Here is a 15,425-nt window from a genome sequence, read left to right as displayed (position 1 = left end):
GGTTGGGGGTTCAATTCCCCGGGAACACATGATATGTAAAAATTTATAGCCTGAATGCACTGCAAGTTGCTTTGGATAAAAGCGTCTGCTAAATGCATAAATTTAATTTGAATTGAACTGAATTGAATTGAATTGAATTTAATATGTGGAGTTTCATTCAAAAGAAATGCATGAAGTGCCCACATAATAACATATTAATATCACAATTCTATGCATTACTTTATTGCCTCATTATTGTGGTTTTATTTGTTATTATTATTATTATTTGTGAGTGCAGTTATTTTGCTTATTTAAAATGTGAAAAAAAGCTGCACATAATCATGTAATACTGTATCCCACAATGCATGTGCTTGACCATCCAAAAAAAAAAGACCAAATAAATTTTTTTCAGTATAATATAATATACATGCTATATTACATTGTAAAATATACTAAAAATAACTTAATAAAAATATACTCATTACAATTTTTTTCTTTTAAAATCTTAGTAACTTTTTTTTCACAGTATCAGTCTAGCATTAAAAGTGAAACAAAAGCAACATCGACCATGATTTTGAATATCGCCTTCTTGACTCATTTGATCAGAACGCCAAAAGTTAAGCCATTTTTTTCCTTAAAATTGGATGAATTATGTGAAATAACCACATTTATATAAGATGAAAGCTGGACACCATTTAATGAATTAAATATGCAATATAGTAAAGTCATGTGACAACATGTAGCATATTACTACTGTAAACATGGATTTGAATACTGCTTCACTTGTTATCAAAGAAAAAATTATATAAAAAATAATAATAAAAGATAAAAAAAATAGCATGCAGCAAGCAGTATATACAGCACAGTATGTAGAAAGCTATTTCATTTCCAAACCTCAGTGAGGTCAAATACAGAGAGCGCGAGAGAATTGAAAACAGTTATTCCAATGAATGAGTTATTGAGTGGAGAGAGAGAGAGAGAGAGAGAGAGAGAGAGAGAGAGAGAGAGAGAGAGAGAGCAGAGTACATAAAACTAGAAACAATGAGTAAACAGAAATTATCAGAAACAGGAAAAGGAGAAAACGAAAAACTGATTCAAAATGAGTATGACCCTTACGGGCAAACAGCAGCATGTGTACAGTGTGCAGATGTGTGCGGGTGTATGAATGATAATGGTGCCATGTGTGTGTGTGTGTGTGTGTGTGTAAACATTGTCTGTGGGACGATGAGCGCTCATGTATTCTGCCGTCGTATATATACACCTACAGTCTGAATTCTCATTACTTCCTGTGTACAGAGAGCTTGCTGGTAATTTCATTTTCCAGTTCACTTCCTCTCTCGACGTTCCCTCCCCTTGTCAGAGGTAAATTAAGCATGACTGTCTGATTTACTTTGGAATATCTAAACTTTCAGAGCAGAAATAAACAGAACGACTGCATAATGAGGGTTTCTCTATCTTTGAGGCTAAAACCACATCCTGCCACAGGTCTGCCAAATGGATCCAGGTGTAGATGTATATGAATAATGTGTATGAATATGTAGACTCTCTGCTGGTTTTTTAGGCTGATGGTGCGCAAACAGGTTTAAATGAGCTTTGATTAGTCAAGACTGATTGTTAAAGAGTTCTGCTCTGAAATAAGAGCGGATCCTATTAACCAATTAAATGTATATTAACCACACACACACACACACACACATATATATATATATATATATATATATATATAGCCAAATTCAAGACTCCAAAACTATATATGAATAAAAATATACTAACACACTCACACACACACACACACACACACACACACACAATATAATATATATAAAAAATACAATGGAAAAAATTATAACAATTTGCATAATAAAAACATGGTAAAACAAGCATAGAAAAAATACAATAAATAAAATTACAAAACTAAGAATAATAGAGTATAAATTATTAATAATATACAACATTTATTTTTCTTTTTTTTTGGGGGGGGGGGGGCTGTTTGAAAATTCATTATTAAAATTCAATTTTGTTGAAGCAAAAAATGGCTAAAATAATAATAATGAATTGTCAACTGGTAATGTTGTCAAGGGCCCTGTGACAGCAGAGACTCATGATCATAAAGAGAGAGAGAGAGAGAGAGAGAGTAGAAAAAAAGTGTATGTGTGTATGGATGAAGGTATACTGTACCTCTTCACAGGGTCTGATGAGCCGAACAGCTCGCAGCGTGAGTCTCTTGCCCTCAAAGATCATGACACAGTTGGGCTGGCAGTCGTGGTTCAGCAGAGACATGCTGGGACAGACAAACACAAAACCATGTTCATTCATAGTTCACCAGCACAGCGTTTCAATTCATTTCTCATCCTTAATTAGGCCTTCATGAGGATCTTGTCCATGTTAAACAGCTCTGCCAATGATTTGTTAATTAGTATTAAAATAATATCATATTAAATAAATGAAGTTTTGTTTCTGCTGTTTGTAAAAACCCAGGCTGATTTGACAGATACAACCCAAAGGAGCTGAATTTAGTTCAGCTTCTCACAACAAAAAGGCACAACTCATAACAGTTCCTATTTCAATGAATTATTATTATAAATGTTTTCCCTCACCAAACATTGAGATCAAATCAAACTGCAAATCCCTCATACTCTCAATTTTCTTTCGATCCAAATAAATACTACACAAGGACTGCTAAATAATGCAGCATACAGTAAATCAGGCATCACTAATTCATTAACTAAAGAAACAAGTTGCTACAGTCTGGAGACACAGAAAACAAGAAAGCTGACATGTCTGCCAGCGGGACATTTGTCCTCTTAAATGTGATATGATGTAACATGCTGTCTTTACCAGAAAAGTCAAAACCGAAAGTGACAAGGCGAGGACGACAGCAATGAAACTACACTGATATGACACTGATGATCTTTTAAGGTGAGATCTTCACTGCTGATGCTGTTAGTGACGTATATGGATGCTGACAGCACATTGGAAATTTACAAGTGTTATTTCTCAATTTACAAACATGCACCTGTCCTGGACAAACAAGATGTTTAAAAGAGTAATTCTTCCAATATATGCATATACAGTAAACATAATTACTGATTATATTAGACAATATAGTTCAGGGTTCAAAAGTTTGGGATCAGTAAGATTTCTTTTTTTTTTAAGTCTCTTATGCTCTATATTCATTTTAATTATTTCCTTTTTATAAAATACATTTTTTAAATTTTTTCATTATTTCCTATCTTTAAAATACATTTCAGACTAAGTGTAAAATTAGATATTATTTCAACAATGTTCCTTAAAAAGTGTACAAGCTCCAAAAAATGCCAAAAAGTTGTAGTCAAAAAAAAAAAAAAACATTTGTTTTGTAAAATATTCTTTTAATTATTAATTAATGCAACATATTTTAAAATGAACAATACAATCTGAGTACTGTTTACAGTATGCTCTTTGTGTAAACCATGTTTTAATTCTCTTCATGTCATCTAGAACTCCCTTGTGATAAGATTTCAGAAGATAGTGAGCTGAATGCATGTATTTACATTCACAGACGCATGACAGAACAAACACAGCAGTTATAAATCTAGCACGAAAGCACATTTACCCTTTATATGTGGACAGGAATACATGCTATCCGGCTCTTCCAGGCTCCTGCTAATGCATCGGAAGTCATTCAAGAAACCAGAGCAACAAATTACTTGTGTTTGTCATGGTCTAGGAAAGATTGAACATCGCCTAAGTGCAGAGTATAAAGCAGGCTTAGAGTCAGCCCACCCAGCTGATGGTAAACAGACAGGCCTCGCTCTCACGGGACCATCTTTCTGCGTCATTATAATTTCTCTGAGACGTCGACAACAATGTCTGAAGCCTTGATTCTGCCTCACATCCGATCTGAAGACTTCGTAGCTCATATCTAAACAACAATTTCGACATCTGCCTTTCTGGTTTTGTTTGTTCTCTGTAATCCCAGAGGCTCATAGATGTGAAATGTTTCCCATGGATGCTGAATATGGAAGTCGTGCCAGTTTAATGGCCCACACAGGGAGGCTGGTCCTACATATTTCTGAAGATATTTTATCTTTAAAACTGAGATATTTTGCTCCCTTTCATAAATTGTTTTGTTAGAAAGACCAAAATAATGCAATCTCCCATGATTAGCCAGAATAAATTATTGGATTATTAGCCAATGAAATGGACTTGTTGAAAGACCATGGCAACAGGCCACACCCTCTGATCTCGATCAAGCTTCACACATCATTAAAACCAACTATTATATTAAAAGGAATAAATTAAATCAAATCAAATGTGCAATGAAATGAGAGCTCATTTGCATTTTAATAAAATGAGACTTTCACAATCCAAAATATCAAACAACAGAAAGTTAAATTGAAATAAAGCAAGTAATGAGGATAATAATCATAATAATTAAATGTATGTGGAATAAATTTGTAATTAAATAATAGACAATATTAATGTATAAATTCCACACACAGTCACACACAACTGTAATTATAACATTGTTATAGATTATTATTATTGTAAATAAATATAATAAACAATAAGTTCATTAAAAAATTACAGAATTTACTGGGGATTTTTAAAGCCAAGCCAAGCTTCAAAATTATGTGTGTGTTTGTGTGTGTGTGTGTGTGTGTGTGTTTGGGGGGGGGTGACTAGTCACACTGACCAGAAATAAATAAATAAAATCATAAGAGTCTGAAACAACACGAGATTCAATAAAAACTCAATATTTTGGTATTCAATTACAACAATATACATATGGTTTTCAAAATTCAATAACTTTCAAAAGTTTAAACTTATTTTAAAAGTGTCTGACCAATACAAGATTCAATATTGCTAAATCTTATATTCTGCACCAATTTTGTTTTACATGACTATTTTCCACCATCTCTCTGGTCATATTAAACTACTGTACACTTACTGTACCTTTAAGACTCCTATATGTTCAGTAAATGGCGTCTGTTATGGTTGTCTAATCTCCATGTAGTAGTAGTACTACACACTGTTGCTCATCAGAAAAGCAAGATGCTGCATAGTTGAACAGGTGCTGATGTCTAAATGTGGGCGGTCATATGCTAATGCGCATGTGTTTATAATGTCTGAATTCTTATTTAACAAATTTTGCAGCTTCTTTCCCATAAATGATCCGAGTGGAGCTTTGTGTTGCATTCACATTCAAAGCAGATTAACATTTTATTTTAAAAGATCAAAGAAAATCCTGTTTTCCGAGACATGCCTCTGTTAAGCCATATCCCAAAAAATATCAATTTTGTCAGAAAATAGCTGTTAGCTAAGCCCTTGTCTGCACATACACAATACATTCATCTCAAAGCAGACTATTTAACCTGAGTGAAACCCTCTTTTATGATTCTCCCTTAATTTGCGCTTTTGATTGTTCACCCATACACAGCCCCTAAGAGCCCGATGCACCTCCCTTACACACGGGCCTAAACTCAATCTACATGTGGTTTAGAAGTAAAGAAAATGCATCTCATTAAAGTGATTCTGTGCTTGTAGCTGTAAGCGGCGTGCTCTGTCAACAGAAGACGAGCAAAAGAATGAAATAATGGTGAACATGGAGGGCAATGGGATGAATTCCTCTTATCTTCTACCTTCCACTAAACATAATACCTGGGTATTGCTAAGCAGCCTGAAACAACAACAGACAAGGCGAATAGCAATCCGCTATGCTCATTTATTAATGTTTCCAAATAACAGTGCCGAAGGTGGCCATTAACTGTGCCGGAAAACAGAAAGGAAAGCTATTCCTGGCACACCCTCACACACCTGAAAACAGCTCAATTTACTGGATTTTCACAACAGCCGAGACTGACGCAACTGATACAAGGATATGAGGTCAACATCACCCACTTAGAGCTAACTGCTTTTGGCCCTGTGTGTGGACTCTCTTAAAACACACTCAGACTAGTTTAGTTTGTCTGCTACAGTGTTTATACATGCATTGCCATTTATATACACTGTTCTGAAACACTTGTATGAACAGAGAATATTCCCATTATATTTTAAATTATATATTTTAGAATTTATAAATTATTCTGTGATTGAAATTACGGTGGCGGAAATAACATTTTAGACATTTTTGGATTAAAAGGCAGTCCTTTATCTCACTAACAATTTATTCTGAATAAAAAAATGTATAAATAAATTAATAAATACTCAAACTTATACTAAATTAAATATATAGATAAAATGTATAAATTAATAAATCAATTAAACAAAATTTATATAAATACACTTCATATAATAATAAACTCTTTTTTTTTGATTGTCACAAGTTTATTTTATGTAAAACTTATTTTTTATTATTATTTAAAATATTTATTTTATTCATGTGATTAATTAATCATAAACAAAATAAAATAAATATTTTAAAACATTATAAAAATAAAATAAATAATATTTTAATATTTATTAAGATTGAAAGAAGTTTAAGATTTAAAGTAAAAAAAAATCAGTTTCATATAACAAACAGAATAATAATAAAGTTATCCAATTAGTTTTAATAGGTTCTGTTAGCTTTAATAAACCCCTGGGACCTTAAAATGTGGGCATTGCTAAAGAAACACCCAATTATCCCTCACTATTTCCAAGGCCTGAATGGGGTGTTAAAGTGGGAAACAAATAGTCCCAAACGTTCCTGGGTTTCACGGATGACAGCGTCTGCATGCGGTAGAGCGTCTGTAAAATCTTTATGGAGTTCTGCTGCTGGGTTTTGTCAGGGCACAGCACAACAGACTGCTGGCCACGGGTTTGCTTGAGCTTCATTTGAGCACTGCACATACACTCTGTTCCCCTGATAACCGTGACCAGACGGGGCTATGCCAGTCCTGGCCAGGGAGGACGTCTGACAGTACAAATCCTCCTGCGAGCTCCAGACACAACCACGGGGATTAGCAGAAAACCGCTGGTTCACATCCAGCCAGAGAACAAGTGTTACACTGGAGCCGTTAAAGCGGATGACTTAAACACGCCACAATATGCTCTCGCATTAGGCAGCAGAGCAGAGAAGCTGACAGTGTGTGTCACATGTCACGTATAAAAACAGACAGGGATGAAATGCCCTGCTATCGTTTAGAAATAGATGCACTGTTCAATGTTCAACCAAAAAGAGAGAGCTAGTCTTCTGCATATCTACAATCTTATTTACACAAACACGCACAAACACACACACATCCTAACATTTAACAATCATATCAAATCCCAGTGGATAAAATCAAGCCTTGTTCTACACCGTGCCCTAGAAAGTATTCTACTTCACCTGAATTATGCCTATATCACTGAAACTGAATGCTTTGTGAATGTCATTAATGAAACACCACTGGGTTTCATTTTAACAGGCCTTTAGTAACAGCAAGTTCCACTGTACCATCATGACCCCATCTAGGGCTCGTCTGTAGGTGAAAAAATAGCAAATGGTAACAACTGTGGGCATGAAGATTAATTATGAAAGACGTCAGCACTGATAAAGTGTAATTTAAGAGCAGTTCATCTCTGGGTCTCGGCCTTGTCACCGCCTCAAAGGCACTGCACTGACACTGGCCTGTCACATTTTAATTGCTATCACCCTCTACAAGATAATAGAGAAAAAAAGAGAGGACCAAATTTTTTTTTAAGGCAGACCCATCAAAAATATAGCTGCATAGATTATTTTAGAGAATTTGCATGCATTATATATACACAATTGAAACTGCAAGTTTCTAATAAACCAATACTGAAAGCTTTATATAGTGTTTTACAGCATTGGCATACAAGATGCTTATGAGATGCATTTTAGCCCTGAAGATTCTTACAAATGTGCACAAAGCAATTTTTGTAGAGGAAATCCCCTCTATTTCAGCACTCAATGCGTCTCGACAAGTTGTAATTCAGTCACACTGAAAGCCGAGTGTCTGTTTATGTGTAATTATTCCCGTTTCTTGTGCTGCGTTTCCTTCAGCTTCTCGGTGTGTGAATGGGAGCTTCCCTCAGGCGTGTTCAGTAGCAGAGAGCAAATCGTAGCATGTAATCCTAACTCATGTCAGAATCCCTCTTTATGACTGCAGAGCTAATAATACAAACATGTTTTCTGTCACACAAGTCTGCTGGGCACGGTGAGCATGAAAACAAGAACAGTGCTTCAACTGACTAAAACACAGGAGAATTATGGGTAAAGTCATTTTATAAAGATGAAAAATGAAGACAATGAAAGCAATATGCTACAAATTGCAGATGTAAAGTAAAATGTAAGTAAAATAAAGTAAAATACTGAAGAACCCATTTAATAGAAGCATGCTGTTTACTGATACAGTTGTCTCCTTAATGCACAAGCACATTGACATTTTTGTGGAAAAAATTATAAAACAAATTATAATCTGTGTCAATCATTTATGCAATCAGTTTAATTCATTTTTATTTAACTTTTACCTTTGGTATTTTTTTTTTTTCAGTGCAAAGCATGCTGAGATGTCCTTCCTATATTATATATATTAATAATCATTCATTTATGCATTCATTTCAATTGATTTCAAGTAGAATTCTTTCATGGAATAATTTTAAGATAATTTTAGGATTAATTTTATTTAATACATAATTTCAATTCATTTTTTTTTTTTTACTATTTGGCCGATTTTGGCCATTTTGTATTTTATGTAATAACTTTTTTGCCAACAACAAACCTATGTTCAGTGCAATGCATGCTGGCATGTTGGTCATGTCACTCACCTGGGGTAAAGTCCCACCCCCACGTCCTGCAGCTCTCCATCACTGATGCTGAAGCAGTTGCAGGTCACCTGTGTAAAAACATGAAAAACGCTGTAAGACACACATCTCTGCGTCTCAGTGCGGACATAATATACTCCTCTCATCATTAGTTTCCTATTGTTAATTTGACTATTTGTGTCTTTTCCTGCCATTGATAAAAAAAATAATAATTATGCAGCTAGCCAAAAAAAAAAATAACACCCCGTTCTAAATCGAAATATAAATGACCTCATAATTTGGTGATACCAGACTTGAATAAATTATTCCAATTTCGAGCAGATCCCAGATGTTCACTATTAATCCCCACATGGAAGAGCATGAGTGTGTGTTTTTGTTTGGTCTCATTGCCGCAGGGACGATACGCTGCAGAACTCAAGCTGGACAGAGTCCATCTCCAGGAGAACATGTCTGTAACGAGTCACAACAAACCAAACAGAGCGTGGAGAGGATGGCACCGGGGCGATTCTGACGGGTTTTTAGATTGGGCTCTGCGGGACAGATGAGTGATGTGTGGAAGGGGAAAAGCAAACAGACCACAGTCATAAATAGACAACATGAGCATTGTTGACACGGCAGTGTGTGATTTCAGGCACTGAGAGAAATATTACAGCACAATCAATTATTAACTCTGAGAATGAACCAAATGGATTGTGCTGTGTGGTCGAAAAAGCCACTGGATGTTTAAATAAATAATAGTTTAATATGTCTACACTCTTAAAGGGAAAGTTCACTCACATAAAAAAAAAAAAAAAAAAAAAAAAAAAGTAAAACTACATGTTTTCTAAATCACCCAGTCGGTAGGTTACCTGAACTGAATTAATAAACTAAGTGATTAGTCTATTTCTATTATAAGTCTATTATATAGTCTATTATAAGACTTGTATAATTAGGCAGGTAAGAATTTTTTTTTGGCGCGAAACACACACACACACACACGTTCTTGCAATTAAAAACGGAAATTTTAATTCTTTGCTAAAAAGTCTTCAGCTATTCTGCCATAAGATTATTTGCATTTGTGCACACTGCTATATGTGTATAATTGTGCACTACTTCAAAATGTGCCGTGACATTTTTGACACCAAAGTTTAGAAATGAGAGTTATTGTTAACTAAAGCTTAAACTAAATCTATCATAAATCCGTTTGAAGTTAAATGAAGTAAACAAATGACCAACCTTTTACTGACGCAATCTGGAGCTTAGTTAAAAATAAAGCTAAAAAAAAGCTAATCAACTCTTTGCTAATGTTGGGATCCGATGGAAGGCTATGCAAAGACTGTGTTTGTCCACAACTTGGCGCTGCATCTTTATCATTTGTTTTTTTGTGTAGACCTGCGTTCGTTTTCTCTCGTCATTTACTCTACGAGAGTGAATCAGTGGGCAGAGCCAGACAGGCAGTGCTGAAAAAGCAGGTGTTGATCATCTTCTGCGGAGGCGGGGTTAACCTGCTCTATTATGTCATAGAGCGGCACATTCTACAGGCTGTCGTTTTAGCAGATTGGCTTCAATGTAAGCTGTTTTTAAACTAACGAGAAAGTTTTGAGTTTTGAAACGTACAGGATGTTTTTATAGTACGATGACCTCATATGTCACAAAATCTAGAGAATTTTGATTTCTAAGTTCATGACCTCTTTAATTGATGGACTGGAGACATGTTGCATTACTTGATGACATCACTGAATTCATAGATAACTGCCTTTAACTGTCATTTTGCATTATTTACACTGTTTTCCTTATTAATGTTGTTCAGTTGCTTCGACACAAGTCTGCATTGATGTTGCCCTTACATTTATCATCAAAAATATATTTTTGGCCCATGCCCAACTAATTAATGGCTAATATATGTGAGAAGCTGCTGGGAAGACTGGCGGTTCTTCATGTGGTGCCATTGAGTCTTTCATGTGGGGAGCGTGAGATGAGTTATAAAAGGTGTGACTGAACATCTGCTTGGCCGTGGACCCGTTGATGATACATTACTTGCCAGTTAATTTTTTCACTTATTGTTTTTCATATTCTGGAAATAAAATCAACAGAGAACATAAAAATTCAGTGGATGTATTCAATGAAGAAAACAGGTCCAGGTAACATTTCAGCCCAAAGCCAAAATACTTTTTTTTTTATTCCAGTTATAACCAATTAAGTTGGTTCACATTAAATTACAACTATAAATAATAATGCAAATACGGTAATATAATGCTTTTTTTTAAAATAAACTATGTTATTAACATTTATAATGTTAAATCATTATATTTGTATATTTAATTAATTGTATTTTTTATGTACTATTTGAAAATTTAATAATGTCCAAATAAGCATGTTTTTTATGCAAATTCAAATAAATAAATAAGTATGCCACAGGGGACAATTATTTTGTGTATGACAGACTGCCAGGCTGGAAAGTTTGTCAAGCTTTTTCTGAAATCTCGCCATGTTTGGACTTCCAGTAATAGACCATGAAATGGAAAAATAACCAAATACTGTATGTCCATTTTCACTGGTTTATTTAAGATCTTTTCTGATAGTGCCATCCACCAGACGAAACTCAAATGGAGGACTGATTTACCATGCAAGTTCCCAATATTCAGGTCTCACTGCTCCAATAATGTTCTCATTTCAGATAAGTGCAAAATGTTACAGTGGTACAACTGTGGTTACACAGCATCTTCATGATCTTCATTTTACACACACACACACACATATATATATATATATATAATTTTTTTTTTTTTCTTTTTTTTTGATGAACATCCCATTGTGATACACTATATTGAACTGAACCTCAGTCAGAGCAGCCATCTGTGTTAGCAGCGCACATCTGATACCTGAAGGAGTCATTCTACAGAGCTCAGTTTCTCAAAATCACCGTGCTGCGCTGACATCACACCCACTGTACTACAGACCTGTTATCCCATATATCACTCCTCCACATTTCCTGCCAGTATGTGCCATCTGCACATGTAACACATCACACTCGGAGTAGATGAAGTTACTTTAAAACTTATAATGGAGAAGATCACTGACGGGGTTTTTAGGGCACGATGTAACGCATATGGATACAGATGGAGCAAATTTCCTAAAAAATGCAGTTGCCTATTTAGACTGATAGCATGTCATCTTCTCTCGAATGAACAGGGTGCATAATTGAATTAATTAACTGGAAAGATTAAATATGTTAATTTTATACAAATCTTTGAACATTCCATGCTTCTATAAGATCTCCAGTTCAGGTTAATTCAGTTGAGTTTGTGTGCATTTGCTTTTACAATAGCAAACTTAAACGAAAACAACATGACTGGTATGGAAAAATGTAAGTCATATCCAGAACTTAGCAGCTATGAAAAACATCTTGCATTTAGAAAGTCATTGGTCAAAGACACCCACTAACAGATGCAGTGGAAAGCCGTTGAACGCCAAAGCAGCCTAGTTCATTCACTTTCCTGCAAACTACACAATGAAGAAGCAATGCTGCAACTTCCATACTCTGAAAACCCCTCAAATAGTTGTTAAAGTCAGTCTCCATCTATGTTAAAGAGACAGTTCAACCCCAAAATTGTACATTTTAGGACTCTTTAGGTTTATTTTAAAACCTGTGTTGACTTGAATTTTGAAGGAATTCTCAATGTTTCTGCAAATATCCATGAAATAAATAAAATGATCAGGAACTTTCAAGCTCAAACAACAACAACAAAAATTCACCAAAAAAGTGTTTTGAGGTTCAAGTGATGAGATTTTCACCATAACTGTAACTTACATTTTTGGCCTCTTCCTGACATAAACTTAAACATTAACATAAACGGACATAAAAGGCTTTGGAAGAAATACTGATTACTGTAATTCTATTCTAATGCTGCTTAATGGTCTTTTTGTGTGTTGAATGTACCAAGGTAACTGAATGCTTTTGTTTTATGGAAAAAAATCTGCATGGCTACCACCATTTTTGGGCAAACTACGGCAGAACAGCTGGTTTGCTGTATAGTCATTACAATGTTACAGATTAGGTAAGTAAATGTAACATTTTATGGTATATAACAGTGTAACTGTGTCTTGTTTATTGTTGCTCAGAGATTTTTTCTCTCTCGGCTACGGCAGTGTAACGGCTTACTTCCGCTGGAAATTCAGCTTTGCATCTCAGAAATAAATTAAGATTTAAAATATACTAAAACAGAAAATAGTGCGTTTAAACTGTAATATATTTTATAACATTATTGTTTTTTTTTTGTTTTTTTGGTCAAATGAAGGCAGCATTGCTGAGTATAAACTTCTTTACAACAGTTTATTGTTTTCACTACACTATATTGAAAACCCCGGATCATGGATACTTGGCTTTGTCTCCCAGGACAGAAAGATCACTGAACGAGTATTCTGATCAGTTGTAGCTCACAAAACCTGAGCTTACCGATAGAAAAGCACAAGGCTGTTACTATCAGGCCAAAAAACGCCAGGCACACCAGAAGACACGAATCTCAAAAACCAAACCACAAATGCTCCCTGGACAGCAACCAGAACTCTGTCAGAGCTCATCAGGAATAAAGAGGCCTCCCTGTGCACATCTTTGTCCGAAGGCTGTTTTACATGTACTGAAGGGCTGCCCATCAAAACAAAAGAAAGACATGGCCAGCAACAGAATTAGAACACCACCACCATCTCCTCTGCATCTCATCATCACACCTGCTTTCTACTGGGATCAAAGCAGGTGGTTCCATCACAATGGTAGGACTCTGGTGTGATGGAGAGGGGAGCTGGTTTCGAGGAGGCTTTAGAGCCTTCACCACTCAATATATATTAAATAGTTTTCTGCTCTGGTCTGGCCCTCCCGTCAGATCTGCAATGCAGCCCTGGGGTGAGGAGAGTTTTTCAGATGAATCTGACACGCAGTGAGATTGTCTTTTATCAAAGGCTGTCTCCACTTTCCACCGGAGGTACGTGCACTGGGAAAAAATCGATACATTTGTAGCCTTTGGGGAGACATTAGGTTTCTGACTTGGGCTAATTTTTCTTTAGACAATCTTGGGAGAAAATTAAATTGTGTGGCGCGGGGATACATCAGTTCTTTTTTCACTTTATACAGAAATTAAAGATCTATCTAAAGTGAATTATTAAACGAATGGCTCCCATACTGGATGCTGAATCTATAGAGCACTCCAGACGTGCAAAAATGCACAATATATATTTACAGTATACAATAAAGAAAAATGAACTCCAGCTAATGTGTACATCACTTCACAGCACACATTCTAGACAAAAACCTATATTTGAAACTGAGTTAAGAATTTTTTTTTTCTATATCCATTGTTTAAATATAGATTTTTTTTCCCCCTAATAAATATTACAATTCAATTCTCACCATGTTAAATCCATAACAATCATTGAATGAATGTTAATATATTTCATGAATAAATAAATAACATTTGTATTTATAAAATAAAATCAATTTCTGGACATTGTCGAAAGACTGTCATAAAACAATTCCCATATTTGAATAAATAATTTATGAAACTATTAACATCTTCATCAAAACCATAATTATAAATTCAGACCTCTTTAGTTACACTTTGCAGGAAAAAACAACATAAACTGCCACATCTTCAGCAGCTAGCAAACTCTACAAACATTTCTATGTGATTTGCCTTCCCAGTGCTATGGAAAGCACTTTTTTTGTTTTTGTTTTAAAGAATATAGAGATCCATTTAGAAGTATTCCACTGTCATTAACACCAAAACACACACATTAATTGTTTCTGTTACCATAAACATTTTAAATGTTACCATACATATTAATGATTAAAATTTAAAATAGGAGATATTTATTTTATGATAATTCCGACACAACGCGATGACATTCTTGCTAGCAAGCTAACACAAATGGTTGTGCTTTTGTATTTGCAATTGATTTCCTGCACAGAACTGCAGTACTTCCTGTTTGACTTTGTATCCCAGCATGCCTCCTTGGCCTCCTCATCTAAATGCAGAACAATGTACACATCTGACTATGTTTGTATGAGGGCTCAGTGTTAAGTCTCAGGCCATTAGACAGAACAACTGTTTTTAAATTGCTAGGGAAGGAAGCTGGAAAAACAACCAATTAAACCAACAAGTGTAGTGCTGGCTAGTTTAGATGCATCAAGCTCCTCTAAATCTTTGTCCACCTCGACGTGATCCTCCGACTGGAAGAAGCACTCAGGCACTGCATTTCAGAGTGGGGTCCTCGCTGGATGTTGTACATCCTGGTTTACCTCCAGGAGAACATCTTTAATAAGAGCAAGCAGTCTGAAAGAGATGTGTTCATTACTAAAGGCTGATTAGGAGAAGAAAAAAAAAACCAGGCCATTAGTGAGCATTTACAGAGAGCTAATACTATGGTGAATGAATTATTCTTTTGGGAGTACAGGGCGAGCTGCCTGCAGTGTTAATGTCGGTTTGGAGCAGGCACAGTGCCCGCTGCTAGAAATAAAGGTTGGCTGCGTGGTTGCATGGACTGTAGACACCATTTAAGGTTGATCTACAAAAGGGAAGATTTGAGCTTTCTAAAATAAGGAGATGAGGAGAGGATCGCCTTTACAAACACTACATTGAGATCTGACCTCTTACACACACCTACAGCACAACCTGGAACAAAGGGAGTGAGCCAATATATATTGTAATGACTTTAATGAATTTTTTTTTTTTAAATCATCTTTT

At 35.2% G+C, this 15,425-nt stretch overlaps 1 protein-coding gene across 1 annotated transcript in view; it reads right to left on the bottom strand.

Annotated features, from left to right (window-relative positions):
• Positions 1–15,425, bottom strand: part of smyd3 (SET and MYND domain containing 3) — a 137,126-nt gene that overhangs the window by 26,240 nt on the left and 95,461 nt on the right. The window contains exons 6-7 of the mRNA XM_026229867.1: positions 8,713–8,780; positions 2,158–2,260 (exon numbers count right to left, since the gene is read on the bottom strand). Coding sequence (XP_026085652.1) covers positions 2,158–2,260; positions 8,713–8,780 — 171 coding nt within the window. The remainder of the gene's footprint in view (positions 1–2,157; positions 2,261–8,712; positions 8,781–15,425) is intronic.

This window comes from Carassius auratus, chromosome 42 (genome assembly GCF_003368295.1).
Source record: "Carassius auratus strain Wakin chromosome 42, ASM336829v1, whole genome shotgun sequence".
NCBI lineage: Eukaryota > Metazoa > Chordata > Actinopteri > Cypriniformes > Cyprinidae > Carassius > Carassius auratus.
The sequence above is the reverse complement of the archived record's forward strand: the minus strand, read 5'-3'. Positions and strand labels throughout refer to the sequence as shown.